General features: G+C 41.1%; 2 protein-coding genes across 3 annotated transcripts in view; one reads left to right on the forward strand and one right to left on the reverse strand.

Annotated features, from left to right (window-relative positions):
- Positions 1–21,635, reverse strand: part of MCOLN1 (mucolipin TRP cation channel 1) — a 33,188-nt gene extending 11,553 nt beyond the window's left edge. Inside the window, exons 1-2 of one of the 2 annotated variants that reach the window (XM_063448382.1) lie at positions 21,380–21,635; positions 233–429 (exon numbers count right to left, since the gene is read on the reverse strand). In XM_063448382.1, coding sequence (XP_063304452.1) covers positions 233–429; positions 21,380–21,428 — 246 coding nt within the window. In that variant the 5' untranslated portion in view covers positions 21,429–21,635. Of the gene's footprint in view, positions 1–232; positions 430–1,651; positions 1,771–21,379 lie in introns of those variants that run through there. The other variant, XM_063448383.1, reaches the window with a different exon arrangement.
- A 90-nt stretch (positions 21,636–21,725) lies between these two features.
- Positions 21,726–22,048, forward strand: part of PGLYRP2 (peptidoglycan recognition protein 2) — a 49,533-nt gene continuing 49,210 nt past the window's right edge. The window contains exon 1 of the mRNA XM_063448374.1: positions 21,726–21,801. Coding sequence (XP_063304444.1) covers positions 21,772–21,801 — 30 coding nt within the window. The 5' untranslated portion in view covers positions 21,726–21,771. The remainder of the gene's footprint in view (positions 21,802–22,048) is intronic.

Genomic DNA, 22,048 nt, shown 5'->3' on the forward strand with positions numbered 1-22,048 from the left:
AAAACACTGAAAACATTGCTGTTCATTTTATTAATATGAAGTGGTCTGGGTGCCTGTAGAGTTCCTTTAACCCCTTAAGGACCAAACTTCTGGAATAAAAGGGAATCATGACATGTCGCACATGTCATGTGTCCTTAAGGGGTTAAGCTGTAATGGTTTATATTTCACTTAATGTGCTCTTTATAAAGAATAATTGATCTACATGCACACTGACAATATGGACCTCAATTACCTGTATAGTAACAAACATAATCTTGACCAATTGCAGGGCCAGTTTGTATGGCTTACGACCCTTTGCCCGGAACTTATCACATGGACTCATGAAGAAATATTTCAGCCGACGTCTGATTCGGATCTCTTCTGGATTTGACTCGTCACACAGTCGGGCGCCATAGCAAGGTGCTGGTGATAGTAGGCGCTGGCGTTCACCTGAGAAAAGAATAACAGAAATAGGATATTTGTGTCATGAAAAAATAAATAAATAAATAAAAATAGGCTCAGTTTTTTGATAAACAGATGAAAACACATTTGTGTGTGACTGAAAACAAAGCAGCACACACAAGCATATACATACATGTAAAAACAAAACAAAACACATCAACAAAAAGGCCACAAGTACTACTCAGATTGGTGTATTTTGGAAATGTCCTTTAAGCGACAAACATTTTGTTAACTTTTCATATTCAACCAGCTAACATCTGAACTGAACATGACGGGAGTGGGGATCTAAAGTGGATGCAGTAACTGTAGTGACACTCCCTGTGCATCTCTGAATATCAGTGTGACTATGTATAGTACTTGTAGGATCAACAAATGTATTATTTTCCTAAATTACATACAAGTGTACAAAGTAATTGGCACTTACAGAAATTACATTTAAAGGTCTTTGTTAAAAAGCAAACCTTTCGGTGTAGTGTAAAACCCACATGATTAACAGAAAAAGGCAAAGATACCAGATGACAACATAGACCACTCTTTTGGGAGGGAGACAGAGAGATAAAAAAAAAAAAATTTTTTTTTTTTTTTTTTTTTTAAATCCTAAATTTAGGCTGCACTCACGGCCTTGATAAAATCCAATAAGTTAATTATCACAAAGTTAAGATGTTCGTTTCAGTCCACCTCTGGGAGTTTCTTCAGGATCAAAAAACATCATAAGTGATTATTGCTATATCATTGACATGTTTTATGATGATTTGCTCATGTCATCTCCAATTCACAGATACACACACACACACCCCTCCCCCCCACGAGCATAAAATAATTCATAAGTATGCAATAACTTGAAGTGGAACAGTCACTACAGGAACATAAATCAGGAGAGAGTTGAGTTGCATTTATGGCTCACATACAGCTTGGGACTATCCCTCACCCCAACCTTGGACTGCTGTGACATGTATAACTACATCTGCTAACCCAAACATTGAAAGATGCAAGTTTTATTCTAAAACTATTAGATTATAAAATATCATGTAGGAGTTTTAGAGACATTCGTAAACCACTTAATCTCAAGTCTCGTGATTTATTATGATGTCTTTAGGATTCCTCAATGGCATTTTCCCATAATACACTGTTCAAGCATTATGAATGCATGCGTGAGTGAGTGTGGACAGGACATGATATAGGAGAGGATATAGCCATATCGCTTATTAACCCTTCATGTGTTCACAGTTCTGCCAGAATGTCCATGTCAAACAATAAAAACAAAGCCCATTCCCTTATAAAACTCTTACTCAGGGGATGAAATATGTTGTCCATTCAGATCTCGAAAAGTGTTGCTGTAGCTGTGGGGTTTTATGTGGAATAGTTTTTTTCAGCTGTTTGCTTCCATGTGAGTTTTTTTTTTTTTTGGTTGAAAACATGTGATTATTTGTCACAAGATTCTGCTCTGTGGCAGTGCGGCTAGAATTCGAAATAACCCTAATTTGTTCTACGGCTAAATTTTGTTTTTCTTATTTTATAATAACTCCAGTCTTTGTTTCAAGTCAAATAGCACGAGTAAATAATATTAACAAAGCTTTCCCTTTCTGGGGCACTAGAAAGTTCTCTCTACACCCATTCAGTGTGGAAGGGACAGTAAGAAGAAATATTTCACACACGAATACCATGTAAAATGGAGAGAAAGGCTTTTCCCTACATACCTGGCCAAGAGGAGATTTCACAACAACATCCCAGTGCACCAAGTGTTTTCTATAACTACTCTAGGGAATAACATTCTTTTCCTTTTTGCAGTGCTGATATCTCTATAATAAAACCCATGCACTTAAAGGTTAAAGGGAAAACCTGGATCAATGTATAACCATGTAAACAACCACACAATCTACAAACACAAGATCTAAACCAAGAGCTCGGTCGTAAATATCTGCTGCTCGATTTCTTAATCATACTGGGGTAACTAATCTGCTTTCCACATGCAGAGCCAAGAAAAAAAGAAAATGGAAAAAAACACTTAAATTGGTTTATTGCAGAACATACACTTATGACCTCCAAGGAAGAGTCAAACAAATAGGCTATGTATAAGAGCACTCCTTACTCAGCATTTACACAATTTATTGGTTACATAAGTCAACATATATCACTAAGCACAATGTATTTTTGCACACATAACCAATGTTTAAAAATAAAAAAAATAAAAAATATTTTAAATAAAAAGTTCTAAGATGTTTACGTGTAACTTCAATCTGAGATCACACTCCTATTAATACTCTTACAATGTGATACAGGGAAATATGCTACAGGCTCACTGCTTTATCACTTGGTTGTGTCACTTTCACCTTGCACATAATTGTGCAAATCCATTCACTCAGATATTAGAACTCAAACATATAGTTTAAAAAAAAAAAACCCACTTGTAAGCAGATTCCACAAATTAGTTTTTTTAAACCCTTTCAGTATTTTTATATAATCTACAGAATAACCAGCATAATGTTTTTTGTATCAGGAATCAGGGTGCGGGGAGAGAAAGCTATTCACAGTTCAATTGATATGCTTTACTAAAAAAGTACGTTTTCAAAGATTTTTTTGAAGGAGTGGAGACTGTGTGAAAGTCTAACAGATAGGGTAAGGGCGTTCCATAGGAATGATGCAGCCCTGGAGTAGTCTTTAAGGCGGCATCAGAGGTAGGAGGACAAACAGAGTTTAGACGTAGGTCTCCAGCAGAGCGTAGGTGCCTAGACGGGACATATTTGTGTATTACGGAGGATAAATAGGTCTGAGCAGCATTGTGTAGAGATTTGTAAGCAAGTATCAGTATCTTAAATGGAGTCCTATATCTTACTGGAAGCCAATGTACGGACTGACAGAGGGGGGAGGCGTGCGAGGTGCAGGCAGAAAGGAAGATGAGCCTGAGAAGCGGATTACCGTAGTCAAAGGAAGAGGACAGCGACATGTACAAGCACTGTAGCCGTATAAGGTGTTAAATAGAGTCAGATGCGTAGTACGTTTTTGAGATATAAGCGGCAGGATTTGTCGATTGATTGGACATGAGGGGGTGAAGGAGAGGTCGGAGTCAAAGAGAACACCTAGGCAGCTAGCCTGCATGGCAGAGAAGATGGTAGCGACATTGACTTGGAGGAAAATAGACATGGGAGTAGCAACACTCGAGGGAGAGAAGATCAGAAGTTCTGTTTTGGACAGGTTAAGTTTCAGGAAATGAGCAGCCATTCAGTTGGTAAAAGCAGAGAGGCAATCAGAGACACGAGTCAAAAGGGGTGGTGAGAAATCAAGGGAGGACAGATACATTTGAGTGTCATCCGCACAGAAATGATATTGGAAGCCAAAGGAGCTGATGAGTTTCCCAAGGGAGGCAGTGTAGATCAATAGGGGACCAAGGATAGGGCCTTGGGGAACACCAACAGAGAGGGATTGGGGAGAAGAGGCAAAGCCAGAGAAAACCACTGAAAGAATGCTGGGAACCCGGAGTGTTCCTTTAATTGTGGGGTGGACATAGCAGAAAAAGAAACAGTCTAATTGGTTATGCTCAGACACAGATGACATTTCAGGAGTAAGTGTAAGAAAGAAAAAGGCAAGAACGATTGACGAGTGGCAAGCCACTAAGATGAACACCTCATTGGAATAAGGTAGAAAGGTGGAGTGGCAAGCTAAAAAGGAGGAAAACACATTCACAATGAGGAAGAATGGTTAAAAGCAAGTCGAGTGAGCGTAGCAGCAATATCAGCAATGACAACAGGGTGAATGGCTCTACTGGTAAAGGAATACAAGGAAGGATAGTGCTGTAATTTGAATAGCTGTGCAATTAGATTATTATTTCGATATTTACTCCGCTTACTGGTTTAGGATTATCTCTATCTAAATGATTTACCAAGCATAACAAGCTGTTGTGGTGCCAACCACACTAAGTAAAGAATGTAAAAAAAATAAAAATAAAATAGATGATGATGATCCCTATCTAAATATGCCCACAAGCCTGACATTTAATTCAAAGTTAAATCAGTACAGTTTTCACCTTGTGCACATCACTTCATACTATTTTGCCCCCTAATGAAATCGGTTATTGCCATTAAAACAGAGATTAGTGTCATAGTTAATAACTTGAAGGAAAAAAAAAATACATTTCTTAAATAGAGTAACAGAACAGAACTTGTTCAGATACTCTTGTGGAGTTGAGTCTATCAAACAAAACAAAACATAGGTCCATGTGTAAAGATGAAAATCTGCAAACTAGTAAAAGTGGAGAACTCTCAATGGAAAACAAACAATTTTGCTCCAGATTATTTTTCTTTCCCTTCCATTAGATCAAGAGCATTCATACAAAAAGTACATGACAAAAATCAATTACTCTGTTAGAAGACATCTAGTCCACAGGTCTTAAAACAGTTAGCTGCAAGTGTTTGCTATATATGCAAGGGGTGGTGTTAAAGTTAAAATGTTGTAGAATTCTTTTTTTTTTTTTTTTTTTTTTTACGTTTTTTAAGTTTTTAAAAATGTACTATATTTGGTCAAAATAGGAAACACCGGGGACGTTTTTCCTGAAGTTAAAAGGTTACATTAACCTCCATGACCACTTCTACTTTTAGAAGTGGTTATGGAGCAAGCATTCTGCATGTGCAGGGTTTCTACTTGAAACCCTTCGCATACAGAGATATTACTTAATTTGTGCCGGGGTCTAGTAACACTCCAGGCACGCGTGACTTCATCAATCTGGAACTTTGTACCGCACTGACTAATGATCGCTCTGTAAACACTGGGTGCTGGCAACAAATTAAATAAGCTTCAGTAATTGTAACCACCCTCTTACCCATCCCCATCTCCTTACTTTGTGAAAGCAAGCCCTCTTCCTGGCCACTCCATAGTGTGGCCAGCATGCAGTCCTCCCTCCTTCCACTCCCAATCTTCCCTGTCTACTAACATTTTAAAGAAAATACATTGCCTTGTCTAACCCCACAATGGTCCAGTGCAGTCCTACCTCTTTCCCCTACAACTCACATTGGCTAGTGGGCCGGCTTTAGAGGCAAACTCAGCTGTCAATCAGCTCATCTCATCACTTTTGAATGTGCATGCAGCACACATGCACAGTGTAGCATTCAATGCTTCTGTATCAGAAGAAGCTAATTGGCTCATACATGGCGTTACACCATAGGTGGCACATACACCCAAGGCCCAACAATGCTGCTCTTTGAGAAGCATTTGATTGGACTTCAGAGACTCAACAGGTGACAGGGCATGACGACAGTGAAGGTTGGTAAAGTATTACTGAGAACTTGATCCAAGGTAAGTTTATAGATAATTTTTCAAATATGTTCTCCAAAAAAACCAAAGGGAATCTTGTAAAAAGTGCATTACAAAATAAATTAATGCAAAATAAATTACGATTAATGAAATGTTACAATAACTAACAATTTTTTCCTTTTATTAACCACAACTCTCAGGTGAAAAAAACCACAGTGAGAGGCATTTAAGGCTTCTTTTATGTGGCATTGAATGTTCAATTTGATATGTGGCTCAACTTCCATATCGTAACAGATCCACAAAAAAGAAAAAGCATCCTTGGCTTTCAGACAAAATAAGCATAAAATTATGAATTCAGTGGCCCAGTTTCATCATAGGTTCAGAAAAGAAAAAAAAAAAATTAGCAGACAAGTAGGAAAATTAAATTAAGAATAGAGAGGAATAGAGGCCCTTTCTTTTCGGTTTGGTTCACAGAGCTTGAAATGTTTTCTTCTTGATGGATTGTCACTTTTGAGACAGAACATTAACAATAGCAGTATTCTTTTGGTCTAGGGGGAGGGGGCACTTTTTACAATAGGAAGTTTGCCAAAATAACTTTTATACTTCATCATAGTTTATATTGACTACTACAATTCAATTTCTATGCTTACATTATGGCATGTCAAAAAGAAAGATTAATAAAATAATTTTTTTTTTTTTTTTTTTTTTTTTTTAAAGGAGGAGAAATATTTTGCGGACCGGCGTCCGTCAGAAATAAAAACTAATGGTATGTGTGAGTATGCACTTACCTCTCCTGCAGCTCCTGTCAGCTCCCTTCTCCTCTGCGCCGGTCCGTTCAGCACCTCTGTCAGCTCCCAGTGTAAGTCTCACGAGAGCCGCGGGGTCATAGTGCGGCTCTCGCGAGACTTACACTGTGAGCTGACAGGGGAGCTGACCGGACCGGCGCGGAGGAGAAGGGAGCTGACAGGAGCTGCAGGAGAGGTAAGTGCTTCCTGCCAGCCCCCCTCTTCCCCCCACTGAACTACCAATGCCACTGGACCACCAGGGAGTGAGAGCCCCCCTCCCTGGCCAGCTAGGAAGAAGGGAGGGGGGGGGCGAAAAAAAATTTATATATATATATATATATATATATATATAAATAATAAATAAAAAATAAAATGAATTAAAAAAATTTTCATGAAACAAAAAAAATATTAAAATAATAATTAAAAAATAACCCCCCACCAAGGCTCTGCATCACACACACTGCACTCTCATACACACTGCACTCTCATACACACACACACACACACACTGCATTCATTATATACAAACACTGTAAATAAATATTCAATTAATATAATTTTTTTAGAAACAAATTTTATTTAGAAATTTACCAGTAGCTGCTGCATTTCCCACCCTAGTCTTATACTCGAGTAAATAAGTTTTCCCAGTTTTTTGGGGTAAAATTAGGGGCCTCGGCTTATATTCGGGTCGGCTTATACTCGAGTATATACGGTATATATATTTTTTCCCAATCACAATTTTTCCCCACCATAACCTATTTGGATTTTGCTTCCCAAGCACTACCAAGCCTCAATAAGCAAACCAGTAACCAACCTCATGCATTAACATGAAACCGCTGTCCATGAGTGGTTCACTGGTTTTGCATCTTTTCCTAAATTGTGTTCCAAGCAGTTGTATACTGCAAACACAGATTAAAAGGAATCCATGTTTGAAATGGAATGAGGCAAAAATGTGATTCTTTGTTAAACTCATTTGCATATGCCCACCCAGAATTCTTTGCGGTTGTAACATTGCTGGAGTTTTGGGATTTTTGTGGGAAAAGCAAGTCTTATGGCTTGACCGGTGTGCAGATTTTTGTTTAAACCAACGGTCTCCCTCTCCCCTGCCAGCACATGCAGGCGCCAGCCCTGCAATGTGCCTTTGCGGACCAGAGGGGAGATCAGAGATCTCCCTCCCTGGCAGCCGGCAGGGGGAGGGAGTGAGAGAGGATCCGGGAGCTCAGCCTGCAGCTCCTCCAGGTCCTCCTCTCGCGAGCACGGAGCGTTGCTGCGGTTACCACGGCAACGCTCCAAATCTCGCGAGAGTGAACTCTAGCCCTGGAGCTGTGGGCTAGAGTTCACTCTCCCCACTGGGCCACCAGGGAATCCCACTGGGACCACCAGGGATCAAGAAATGTCCCCCCTCCTCCCAGTAAAGGTAAGAAGGGAGGGGGGACATAATGCATATTTATTTTAAATTAAATAAATAAAAAAAATGATTATAAAAAAATAAAATAAAAAATAAGCCCTTATCACACACACACACACACTGCCACCCCATACACACACACACATTGTCCACACACACACACACTGCATCCCTGACATACACTGCATCCATCCCACACACACACACACACACACACACACACACTGCCCCCATTACACATTGCACCACTCACACACACCACTGCTCCTATGCCCTACTACAGCCCCATTTCCCAGCAGACCTCAGGTAAGTTGTCAAACGCTTTGACTACTTACTCTGGGGGGGGTTGACACCATAACCACTACACTGAGCTGTAGTGGTTATTGTTTCTGGATTATTTCTTTAAATAATCTACAAGTGCCCCATCCCGAGATCAGGCTCTGGATCCGCCACATTATGTATCTTACAAATCTGTAGGGACTTTATTGTGTCCTCAGGACTTTATGTCCACTGGCCACCCCACTGTATTATTTTAATGTGGCAAGGCAAAGAATCCGGTCTAAAACTGCACTTGTTGATTTCAGCATATTTTTTCCTCCTTTTTCAGGAAGTAAAGCTGCCACTGGCAGCAGAATACTAGTGCAGAGCAGGAAAAAAAAAAAACATTCAAAGTGAATACTTTGTTTACAGCTGTGCGTCAGCCTTTTAAATGCAGTTTAGCTCAACTACAGAAAAATAATGGGAAAAAAAAATAAAAATGCAGAGCTGTCAAAACAAAAACAGGACATTTTTACTCACCGTAAAGGCTTTTTTTTTTCTTAATATGGTGGCAGTACGTATGGGTTGAACTTCCCTATTGGGACAAGCATCTGCAAGATAGGTGATTAAGAAAACCCTATAACGGGCTTCCACGGCAAACCCACCTCAGTCATAGCAAGAATACAAACCTAAGCCACACACTAAGCAAAATTGTAATTTAGAGGGAGGGAGATTTGTACTGCCACCATATTAAGAAAATATTTGTTTTTTCCAAAATTAATTCACAGCGAGTAAACATTTTTTTTTTCTGACATATGGTGCAGGAAGGATGGGATATAGCAAGATTCCCCACAGGGCTGCCATCAGAAATTTTGGGGCCCCTGACAAAGCACAAGGGCTGGGCCCCCCCTGACAAAGCACAAGGTCTGGGGGCCCCCCCCCGCCCCCTCCCTCCAGGGCCCGCCCACGCCCTACCTAGTCCGCTGACATTGATGCAGGACTGAATGTGCTGTGTATAGTGGAAGTGAATTAGAATGTGTGTAATGGATGTAGTGTTTGTGTGTATTAGATACGGTTTGTGCAGTGAATGCAGAGTGTGTGTTTGTGAAGCGGATGCAGTGTGTATAGTGAACGCAGAGTGTGTTTGAGTAAAGGATGTAGTGTTTGTATGTACTAGATGAAATGTGTTTAGTGGATGCAGTGTCTGTATTAGACGCAGTGTCTGTGTATAGTGAATGCAGAGTGTTTCAATTTGTGGTGGATACAGTGGGGTGTGTACTGTGAATACAGGATGTTTGTGTAGCGGATGCTGTGTGTACAGTTGATGCAGAGTGTGTGTTAGTGTGTAGCGGATGCAGAGTGTGTGTTAGTGTGTGGCGGATGCAGAGTGTGTGTTAGTGTGTGGCGGATGCAGAGTGTGTGTTAGTGTGTGGCGGATGCAGAGTGTGTGTTAGTGTGTGGCGGATGCAGAGTGTGTGTTAGTGTGTGGCGGATGCAGAGTGTGTGTTAGTGTGTGGCGGATGCAGAGTGTGTGGCGGATGCAGAGTGAGTGTTAGTGTGTAGCGGATGCAGTGTGTGCGTGTCGGTGTATGTTGTGTGTGTGTATGTATGTTGTGTGTGTGTATGTTGTGTGTGTGTAGTGTCAGTGTGTGTAGTGTCAGTGTGTGTAGTGTCAGTGTGTGTAGTGTCAGTGTGTGTAGTGTCAGTGTAAGTGTGCAATATTTTTTTTTTAAATTAAATTAAAATGTTTCTCCCCCCTCCCTGCTTACCTTTGTCCAGGGAGGGGGAATATTCCATCCCTGGTGGTCCAGTGGGGGGTCCCCGGCTCCCTGTTACCGTAGAGGGGGCCCAGGCAGCACACTGCTTCTTCTCTTCTCTCCTCCAATAACTCTTGCGAGACCCGCGGAGCGTTGCCATAGCAACCGGGTCTTGCAAAAGTTATTAGCAGAGAGGAGAAGAGAGGAGAAGAGGAGAAGCAGTGTGCTGCCTGGGCCACCTCTGCGGTAACAGGGAGCCGGGGGCCCGCGGCTGCACACATAGATAGAGATATTCGCTATTTATGTGTGCAGAGAGGGAAAGTGGGGCCCAGGGCCGCCGGGCCCGTGACAGCCGTCATGGTTGTCACCCCCTGATGGCGGCCCTGATTCCCCAATCGGGTGGGCCTTATGCCTAAACAGCTTGAAATACCTACGCCCTAACGCAATTTTAGAGGGTACAGCTAGCCTGAAAATTCCTGGCTTTTGTAAGGTGCTAAAAGCTGACAAAGAAACAGCCATGCTGATTTCTTCGGGTGAAGCAAGAGCTTTTCTCTGCCCACGAAGTGGCCATTGCCTTTGTGGAATGCGCTGTGAAAGACGCTGGCGAATCAAAACTACTGAAGCATAGGCCACATGATTGACGAAATAACAAGAAATAGAATTACCAGAGGCTTCATTCCCCTTAAAACCTTCCTAGAAGTTGACAACAGGTGATCTTTTTAACTCTAGAATATGCCATCTAGTTCCACCGGGGAGGTGGCATCATTATAAAAGGATAAGCTGATTAACGGCTCTAAAAGATAACTCTGGAAGAATTGAAGTTTTAGGATGAAACACAACTTTCACCCTGATGGAATATAAGAAATTCCACTGAAGAAGATATATCCTGAAGCTCGCTTACTCTCTTGGCAGAGGTAATGGCCACTAAGAATGCTGGTTAAGCTTTAGCATATTAAAAGGAACCACCTACAAAGTAAAAGGGGACCTGAAAGACTGAAGAAAGGTCCCAGGAGGGAAACAGAACTTCCTAGGTGACATAAGAAGCCTACTGCTTTAAAGAAACTTCAAACCAGTATATACGAAGACCAATCCCTTCTCAGAAAGAACTTAGGGAATACAATTTGGTGTTAACGTGGAAACTCCCAACCTGTGGAAATCTCCTGCAGGAAGTGTAAATTTGAACTAACTGGACAAATGAACTAGAAGACAATTACGTTCCTTACAACAATGTAGACACTCTACCGAAATCCTCATGTAAAGGTTAGAGGCAGAAAGACTAGAAGAATATACGCAACAAGTGAACTCTAACTCATGAAGACTCAGAAGATGAAGGATCCACCATGCAGTGCCCTACCATCAATAAGAACCTATTCAACACTTCCAGTAGGATATCCTGTCTTCCACAAGGGTTTTCGAGATCGGAAGATCCCCAAACTTGAAAGTCATCTCCAAGGCCGAAAACTAGCTTGTATTTGGCAGAACCACTGCTTTGTCCGTTACCACTTTGAAGAACTTGGGAACAGTCTATAGGAGAAAAAAATGTAAGCCCAGAGAACTGTCCTGTACAGAGAAGCAAACCTGAGAATCTTCATGTTCTCCTTCTTTGCCATAAGGTCTATCCGGGCACTCCAAATCTCTCTGTAGACCGTGAACATGATCAGATCTATAAACCCTTTCTCTTGATCCCAATTTCTTATGCTGAGGTTGTAGGTGATTACATTGTCAATACATCATGAGTGGAATGGAGAGAGGACCTCTCAGAGATCCTGAGCTCAGTAGACCGTTTTGGTACATAGCTGAAACAGACCTTGCCTCTGGCACCGTGAGGTCTGTTGACGTGAGGGAAACAGTGTTGTGGTCTGACCACATTGTAATAGGTCCCTCAATCCAACAAGATCTGAATCAGTGAGGGGAGTGAAGAACTGCCTTAAGAGCTCTGAAATTAGTGGACTATTTTTCTTAGGACCAAGAACACTGGCACATTAGATCATTTAGACGAGCGACCCAACCTTTGTTAGATGCATTCTGTGGTGAAAATTACTCCTTCTATAGGCAGAAAAGACAGCTTCCGCTTTTTTCAAAGAGAGTCTAGAAGACAGAAATCCAAGATTTCCACACTTTTACCCAGAGGGGAGAATTTTCCACTGTAGCGGCCAAATCCAGATTTTGCCCAGTTGACCGCAAGAATTGAAGATGTCAGACATCCCAGCAATTTCATTTCCTGTCCTTATGGAGGAATTTTCCTTTGAGAGTGCAGTAGATGCAGAGATAACGTTTTAAGGTTAACACGAACCTCAAAAAAACCTATGTTTCCTGGAGAAGAAAATACTTTCTAGATTCTGTATCCAACCGTGTTGCTCTAGCGCTCTGCTAGCTACCCGAACATACTTAAACGGCAAACATCACGATTGGCAATAAGTAGCTAAACTCCCGAGTAGGGATTGCCTCGTTCCCTAAAATATGTTGTTATGGCGGCGTTTTGAAGAGCAATGAAATCTCTACAATGCACGTATTATGGCGCATTTTCAGAAAACCTCTTGAGGGGTCGCAATAGGGATATGTGGGAATATATCTCTATGATCTATATACACCATGAAATTACTTTCTGCATATTTAGAGTTACAGAAGCAGAAGTTTAAATTCTGAACCTCAGGAGAGAAACCAATTAATTTAAATTCATAACTGGTTTAAAGGAATGATCAGAGTTTGATAACCAGGAGATTCCTGAGGAACCCAACGAGCTTCAAACTCCTTGAATCCAACAGGAACACCGTTTCTGTAAATAAAGTTTCAGATGTTCGGAAGATTATGGATTGGGCAGATTTGAAAAGAGCAAGCGGTGCCCTCTTTAACTAGATCAAGCAACCAGTGATTGCAAGTAGGTTCCACGTAAAAGCCAGACAAGAGACATTAAGATAAATACTGGTTCCCAAATGCATCCTGGGAATGTTAAGTGACTCCATTGAATGGTACTCCAGCCATCTACCTCAAAGGGATGAAGGGCTGAGTCAACCCTGCAGGGGAAACAAACCTGTGAACCCCAAAGGTTGAAGAAGGTCTAAACCCACTGAGCTATCCACACTTAATATAGAAATGCAGGATTACGCCTCCAAGCTTCTTGGCGTCCGAAACGCTTACCCATGTTGGACCTAGAGCTTTTTTCCTTTTTCGACTTCTGTTATAAAAGCTACCCCTTTCCCTAATGGGAGTAAACAGGGGACCGAAAAGGATGCCGATCTGCCGTCCAAGCTTAAGCTACCAGGATATAATGGAAACAGCAGATCAACCCATGATATTGGCCATTATTTTCAAATTTTATTAGTCAAACACATATGAAATATGTGACAATCACAAATAAAAACAGGAAACTGACGAGCTGCTTATCAGGAGATTTAAATAACCTCCATTAACAATTGTAAACAAAGTTATAGGTTTTGTACACCGCTGCACATGCCAGCAAAGACCCATACCGAAACACAGCAGTCTGGAAAGATTGTCTGCAAGAGGTCTCAGCCTTCTTGACGACAGGGTTTTAAAACAGCTACTTCTGCAGAATTTCATGGATTCCCAGTGTGCCTGGAGGTGTAACGTTTACCCATTTGATGGTAAACATATTAAACGTCGGGCAAGAAAGACTCGTTACACAGAGTGTTCCCATTTCTGCATATAAGAAAGACATGGGGTTTGAGGAACAGATGACCCTCATTAAAGTTTAGCAAATTTATCCTGCCCCATGACCGATTCATTCCTAATGAACCTTCTCAGTACATCAGGTGGGAACCAACTCCACACAGTATGATGAACCAGACAGGTCTTAAGAAGAGGTAGATAAACATTCGCCAGACATTAGAAGTAATCGAAGGACGTTTCTCTTAGGTACCTGCGGAACATCACAGGCAGAGCAGCTGATACACTATTTGATTCTCTATAAGAATTCAAAGATAGAAATGATTGCATATTCTCTGCTTAATTTTACCCAAGAAATTGCAGCACCTTGGTCATATTTATAAACCCCAGACCCATATTAAGGGGAGTAGCACAGATACAATAAGCAAAAGCAGAGTATAGCAGAGGCATTCCACGGTGCAAACCTCCAGTTGGGCTTGGCTACCCACTAAGTGGACATGTGCTGGGATGACCCAATTTGAGTTTGTTTTGTTTTAAAGTCAATGCATTCTGTATTTGTACCCAGGATAGTCATTAATAGTACATTCTTTTGAATTTCTATCAATTGCACACATTTAAAAGCATCCATTTAGAAAGTGATTTAAACTTAAAAAAGTTTTGCTTCAGTGATAAAAGCAAATATTAAAAGGGACACTCCAGGCACCCAGACCACTTCCGCCCATTGGAGTGGTCTGAGTGCCAACTCCCACCACCCTTAACCCTGCAAGCGTAATTATTGCAGTTTTTATAAAGTGCAATAATTGCCCTGCAGGGTTAAGTCCTCCTCTAGAAGCTGTCTATCAGACAGTCACTATAGGGACTTCCGTGTTCTTAGAAAACGAAAATTGTTTTAAATGAAGCTGAACGTCCTCACGCTATGCATGAGGACCTCCAGCGTCGCCGAAATCCCCATAGGAAAGCACTGAATGATGCTTTCCTATGGGGAGGTCTAATGCGCGCGGCCTTTGCCGCGCATGCGCATTAGGTCTTCCCCGCTGGCTGACGTCGGCGGAGCCTGACCCAGTACCAAGGTACATCGACGCTGGATTCAGGTAAGTCACTGAAGGGGTTTTAACCCCTTCAGCAAGATGGGTTGTGGGGTGGGATGGAGAGGGGCACAGATAGGTTTTCTAGGGCACTGGAGAGTCCCTTAAAGAGCAGGGCTCAAGACAGGACTAAAAGTTACTCACAAGCTTGGAGGGCCCATGTCACACTCACCAGGGCTGAATTTGTACCAGCCAATGGCTAGTATTCTAGTATTTCTGTTAAGAGACACATTAGGCTAGAAGAAATCATACCCATTCAGTTTAATCCATCTAATGATAGAGGATTAAAAACATGCAAAGGCAATAGATAAAAGAAAACTGATTCGAAGTTCCTACATCGGCTGTGAATCCTATAGATGAGCAGGATTACATGTGAGCTCTCAGCAAACATGATACTCACTTAACTTTCTACAGCACGCTAAACTTACGCCTTATATTTAATGGTCACCACAAGGGTGTCTAGGAATTGCAGTTCAATTGTAAACTTGTATGAGCAGGGCCATTAACACCTTTTGTTCCTGTATGTCCAATTTGTCTTGTTGCAACCACTTGTTAGTCCATTTATTATACATCTCTGCAGAATTTGTTGGCGCTTTATAAATAAATAAGAATTTACTGGATGAAAGGAGTTGCATTTCATAATCTCATGGAAATCTGTAAAAATATGTTTCCACTGCAAACATGTTTGGAAGGAGTTTAGAGAATCTTAGAGCAGAAATACATATATTCTAAAAATAATTGTACCCAGTCTCTTCAGACTTGTATAACAATGAAAAGCAGAGCAAAGGCCAGGATCGAAAAACCATTAACTGGCCTGTAAAAGCTAATTTTATTAACACACAAGGGTATGCTCAGTTAACTTTAAGCAATGATTATAATTTTAAAAGTAGTGCCAACAACAAATGTGAACTAATTTGTGTAGAAAACAATAATAGAACAGTATTCAAAAGACACTGCAAGCACCCAGAGCACTTAAGTTTCCTTGAAGAGGTTTTGGTGCAATATCCATAAGGATATTATGCATAAGGATCTCCAGACGCCTAGAGGACCGATTGGATACTGTGTCACCATAAGTACACGCAGGCCATTGAGATCTGAGCCTATCCTATAGGGCTCTGCTACATGTGAGTGAGACCATATAGAATATTCCCTCACTGCACTTATTGAAAACGTTATCTGCACTATTTCTTGCATTTACATTTGTTTCAGATATAGCGATATGCAGTGGCGTACATACCGGGGTCGCAGGGGTCGCGGCTGCGACCGGGCCCGGCCCACCAGGGGGCCCGGCCGCCCTGCGACCCAGGTATGTACCCACAGGGCCAGCCTCTTCTCCTGGGGGGCCCAAGAGCCGGCCACCTCAGGGCCCCCCGAGGCTGGCGCGCGCGCGGGAGCACTCTCCCCTGCGTGCTCCCTCTTCAGCTCCCTCGCGCACCGTACTAAAACCGGAGCCGGAAGATGACGTCATCTTCCGGCTCCGGTATCAGTACGCGGCGCGCGAGGGAGCTGAAGAGGAAGCACGCAGGGGAGAGTGCTCCCTCACGCGCCCGCAGGACCAGCCAGCCGGGTGACACCACTGGACCCCAGGGAATCCCCTCAGCTCTCCCACAGGTAAGGAGGCTGGGGGGGATTAAATAAAAAAAACAACAACAAAAAAAACCGTGAGTGTATGTTAGTTAGTGTGAGTGTATGTTAGTTAGTGTGAGTGTGAGTTAGTGTGAGTTAGTGTGAGTGTGTGTTAGTGTATGTTAGTGAGTGTATGTTAGTGAGTGTGTTAGTGTATGTTAGTGTGTGTGTGAGTGTGTGTGTTAGTGTTAGAGTGTGTGTGTTAGTGTTAGAGTGTGTGTGTTAGTGTTAGAGTGTGTGTGTTAGTGTTAGAGTGTGTGTGTTAGTGTTAGAGTGTGTGTGTTAGTGTTAGAGTGTGTGTGTTAGTGTTAGAGTGTGTGTGTTAGTGTTAGAGTGTGTGTGTTAGTGTTAGAGTGTGTGTGTTAGTGTTAGAGTGTGTGTGTTAGTGTTAGAGTGTGTGTGTTAGTGTTAGAGTGTGTGTGTTAGTGTTAGAGTGTGTGTGTTAGTGTTAGAGTGTGTGTGTTAGTGTTAGAGTGTGTGTGTGTGTTAGTGTGTGTGTTAGTGTTAGTGTGTGTGTGTGTTAGTGTGTGTGTTAGTGTTAGAGTGTGTGTTAGTGTTAGAGTGTGTGTTAGTGTTAGAGTGTGTGTTAGTGTTAGAGTGTGTGTTAGTGTTAGAGTGTGTGTGTGTGTTAGTGTGTTTGTGTGTGTTAGTGTGTGTGTGTGTGTTAGTGTGTGTGTGTTAGTGTGTGTGTGTTAGTGTTAGTGTGTTAGTGTTAGTGTGTTAGTGTTAGTGTGTGTGTGTTAGTGTGTGTGTGTTAGTGTTAGTGTGTGTGTTAGTGTATGTTAGTGAGTGTATGTTAGTGAGTGTGTTAGTGTATGTTAGTGTGTGTGTGAGTGTGTGTGTTAGTGTTAGAGTGTGTGTGTTAGTGTTAGTGTGTGTGTTAGTGTGTGTGTTAGTGTGTGTGTTAGTGTGTGTTAGTGTGTGTTAGTGTGTTAGTGTGTGTTAGTGTGTGTTAGTGTGTGTTAGTGTGTGTGTGTGTTAGTATGTGTGTGTTAGTGTGTGTGTGTGTTAGTGTGTGAGTGTTAGTGTGTGAGTGTTAGTGTGTGAGTGTTAGTGTGTGAGTGTTAGTGTGTGAGTGTTAGTGTGTGAGTGTTAGTGTGTGAGTGTTAGTGTGTGAGTGTTAGTGTGTGTGTGTGTTAGTGTGTGTGTGTGTTAGTGTGTGTGTGTGTTAGTGTGTGTGTGTGTTAGTGTGTGTGTGTGTTAGTGTGTGTGTGTGTTAGTGTGTGTGTGTGTTAGTGTGTGTGTGTGTTAGTGTGTGTGTGTGTTAGTGTGTGTGTGTGTTAGTGTGTGTGTGTGTTAGTGTGTGTGTGTGTTAGTGTGTGTGTGTGTTAGTGTGTGTGTGTGTTAGTGTGTGTGTGTGTTAGTGTGTGTGTGTGTTAGTGTGTGTGTGTGTTAGTGTGTGTGTGTGTTAGTGTGTGTGTGTGTTAGTGTGTGTGTGTGTTAGTGTGTGTGTGTGTTAGTGTGTGTGTGTGTTAGTGTGTGTGTGTGTTAGTGTGTGTGTGTGTTAGTGTGTGTGTGTGTTAGTGTGTGTGTGTGTTAGTGTGTGTGTGTGTTAGTGTGTGTGTGTGTTAGTGTGTGTGTGTGTTAGTGTGTGTGTGTGTTAGTGTGTGTGTGTGTGTTAGTGTGTGTGTGTGTGTTAGTGTGTGTGTGTGTTAGTGTGTGTGTGTGTTAGTGTGTGTGTGTGTTAGTGTGTGTGTGTGTTAGTGTGTGTGTGTTAGTGTGTGTGTGTTAGTGTGTGTGTGTTAGTGTGTGTGTGTTAGTGTGTGTGTGTTAGTGTGTGTGTGTTAGTGTGTGTGTGTTAGTGTGTGTGTGTTAGTGTGTGTGTGTTAGTGTGTGTGTGTTAGTGTGTGTGTGTTAGTGTGTGTGTGTTAGTGTGTGTGTGTTAGTGTTAGTGTGTGTGTTAGTGTGTGTGTGTTAGTGTTAGTGTGTGTGTTAGTGTTAGTGTGTGTGTTAGTGTGTGTGTTAGTGTTAGTGTGTGTGTTAGTGTTAGTGTGTGTGTTAGTGTTAGTGTGTGTGTTAGTGTTAGTGTGTGTGTTAGTGTTAGTGTGTGTGTGTGTTAGAGTGTGTGTGTGTGTTAGAGTGTGTGTGTGTGTTAGAGTGTGTGTGTGTGTTAGAGTGTGTGTGTGTGTTAGAGTGTGTGTGTGTGTGTTAGAGTGTGTGTGTGTGTGTTAGAGTGTGTGTGTGTTAGAGTGTGTGTGTGTTAGAGTGTGTGTGTGTTAGAGTGTGTGTGTGTTAGAGTGTGTGTGTGTTAGAGTGTGTGTGTGTTAGAGTGTGTGTGTGTTAGAGTGTGTGTGTGTTAGAGTGTGTGTGTGTTAGAGTGTGTGTGTGTTAGAGTGTGTGTGTGTTAGAGTGTGTGTGTGTTAGAGTGTGTGTGTGTTAGAGTGTGTGTGTGTTAGAGTGTGTGTGTGTTAGAGTGTGTGTGTGTTAGAGTGTGTGTGTGTGTTAGAGTGTGTGTGTGTTAGAGTGTGTGTGTGTTAGAGTGTGTGTGTGTTAGAGTGTGTGTGTGTTAGAGTGTGTGTGTGTTAGAGTGTGTGTGTGTTAGAGTGTGTGTGTGTTAGAGTGTGTGTGTGTTAGAGTGTGTGTGTGTTAGTGAGTGTGTCTGTATGTTTGTCACTGAGTGTGTGTCTGTCAGTTAATGTGTGCGTGTGTGTCTTAAGCACTTACTTTTCTCCAACGCCGGACTCCCTTGGTGCTGGGGATCTCTCCGCCCCGATCCACCTCTCGGCTCCGAACTACAGGTGTCTGTAGTGGTCCTTTAAGTGTATGTGTTTATGCATGCACTGGCCAGGTGCCCGCCGCCATGTGTTGCGGCCCCAGCCCGCGCAGAGTAAGCGCGCGCGCGGGGGGGCCCACGGATCAGTTTTCGCACCGGGGCCCCATGGGTTGTGTGTACGCCACTGGCGATATGAGTCACGTTTTCCATACATATGTATGTTAACCCATATGGGTCAGTCAACAAATTTGTAAGCGCTCCACATGCACACCAGTGGTGGTTTTTATTATTAATTTCCAATACTGAGTGTGCACTTCATCTTTTTTTTACTAATCTATAGGGCAGAGAGTCCCTATTTGTGTGGTAGCTACTATCATTCTATTCAATTATTAACTGAAAGCGCCTTGAAAACACACAAATTCTTATTTCTGTTATGGATTGACATTGGGGCAAGTGCAAAATTCATCTCCAACATAGAAACTTTATACATAAAAGATATCTATGAAATTTGGGTAAAATACAGTAAAATAAATCACATTTTAAATAAAATTTCTAAGTATAGTCCAATTAAGACAATGGAATATAATATTAATGACCGAAATTTAGGTAATTAGATCAAATTTGGTTCAACTAAAATAGATTATTTATTAGAATTCAATAAAATAAGGTCTTTTTTACATCTTCAGTTAAGTCTTGACCTTAATTCAAGAGAGTTATTCACATATCTAAGAATCAAAAAATATTTGGACAACCATTTGCTTTATGACAACACTAGGATAAATAAAAAATTCAATGATCTATTTAAAAATAATACTAAATCGTAAATCGATATCTAGTTGGTATGAATTATTGAGAGAGGAAGAAAAAAAGAGTCTAAACCAAAAGCATGGAAAAATTGGGAACAAGAAAGTGGGTCTTCAATCGAGTTAGAGCAGTGGTATAGATCAATTCAAGAAGTTAAAAAATCGTTGCATTGTCTAAATATCATAGAGCTTCATTATAAAATTCTTCATCAATGGCATAGGGTACCAAAAATTCTAAATAGAATCAACCCTGACAATTCCAAACTTTGTTGGAGATGTACTTGTGCAGTTGTGCTGAAGGTAGCTCTAAACATATTTGGTGGGGATGTAAGCTTTTAAGACCTATATGGAATAAAGCATTTAGAGTTATATCAGACTTAGTGGGAGAAGATTTGGACAATAACTTATTGGTTGCTCTTTTCCATTTTAACTTAAGAAGATTCTCAACTCAAAATAGATATCTAATAATCCAACTTATGATGGCCATAAAAATAGAAATATCAAGACATTGGCTACAGAAAAAGACTCCATCTTGGACCCAAGTGCTAACTCAGCTTAAATACCAACACAATATGATAGCCACTTAAAATTTGGTGAGAAATGGTCACCTTGGCTAGATAATCTGATATAACTGTATACCTTGGCGTTCTCTGTTATTAATATCCTTCTATATAAAGATCACTCTAGTTCCTCCCTGTGGTACTGTATTCAGGAAAGTTATGAAGTAACAATTATTATAGTTTAGGCCCGCCTAATCCGCTCAGTCCTTTTAAATTGTGATATTTGTGTTTCTGTGTGTGAAGTCTACTCAACAGTTTACATATCCTTCTATTGTAAATCAAAGTCTATATGTCTAATTCTGAACTGTTCTTGTCTCTGATGTTACATATGGAAAATTTGAAAAAAGAATAATAAAAAAAAAGTATATATATTTTTCCTCTTTGGGAATCTTTAGTAAAAATCATCCCTGTTCTCACCCATTTAAAAGGGCACATAGTTCTACTATCTGTACACAGCGCTACAGAATTTGCTGGCACCATATAAATAATAAAATAATAACTAGGTATGTCAAACGAGAAGATCAACAAGGAATGAGCAATACACATTGACTAATAATTAAGAAATGCAACTGGTGCAGAAAAACATATATAAACCAAATGGGATAACTAGATTGTAATTTAGGAACTTGTTTTGCCAAGTTAATTGCTCTGTTCCTCTGTCACACTAATGTTTGCAAAAAAATATAAAAAATGACTCAAGCATAAAATAGTTACATATAAAATTGTAGTGCTAAAATGCACTTTTACCATAATTGTAATACTTGTACAGGTCATCTGTTTTCTACAGCCAGTCTACACCAATAACAGAGGCTAGTCCCAGTATGTTGTTAGGCTGTGATGTGTATAATTACATACACAGTTTTGTGTAGTAGCTCCATAGTACTGCAGTGATGCTACTGAAACATATTGTCCCTGAAACATTCTGTTAGAACATAATAATAGACTATGGGGAGAGGAGCATCAGTTATAGCTGTAATAACAGCAGGAATGGTTTGTGTTGCTCCCAGTCACACACAGTATCACTCTATAATAATAATAATAATAATAATAATAATAATAATAATAATAATACCAGGCTTCGGGCAGTCACTGAGACTGCGGCTTCTATGCAGAGACCCCATGGCCGCGTGTGTTTATCACATCCACCGCTATCTGTTCCTCGTTTCTCAGCTCCCCTCTCTCACTCACTCACTCACTCACTCACACTCCACTGAGTGTCTGCCAGGCTCATTGATACGCAGCCAGCACGGCTATACAAGTGATGTCCTCTCGCTCTGAGCGCCCCTTAGCGTTTGTTTCTCAGAAACAGCTCGCAGTCAGCTGATTCACTTCAGTCATGTGACTTGGATCCGGTCTGCTTGCTCCGCCCACAAATAGCCCCTCCCACATGCAATGCATAGCCCCCTCTTGGTGTCCCCGCCCCCTCCGTGTGTTATTGCCCTTTGGTCAGACTGTGCAGGTTCCATGCTGTGTCTTAATTATAGGACGACCAAGGTGATCTGAATTGTTTCTCCTGATATAACAGCTTCATGGTGCATGGCTGAATCATTTCAATGTAGATCGTGCTTTAATAAAAACTGTAATCTTATCAGGGGATAGCTAACAAAATACCTGGGGGGAGTTTTTTAAGTAATAATTACAATAAAATGTGATTTATTGGTTCTAATCTTGCTTGTTTAATATAGTGCTTGGATTAATTTCTATGTGTTTAATTGTTAATAATAGAAATAATAATTTAAAT

This window comes from Pelobates fuscus, chromosome 3 (genome assembly GCF_036172605.1).
Source record: "Pelobates fuscus isolate aPelFus1 chromosome 3, aPelFus1.pri, whole genome shotgun sequence".
Lineage (NCBI taxonomy): Eukaryota > Metazoa > Chordata > Amphibia > Anura > Pelobatidae > Pelobates > Pelobates fuscus.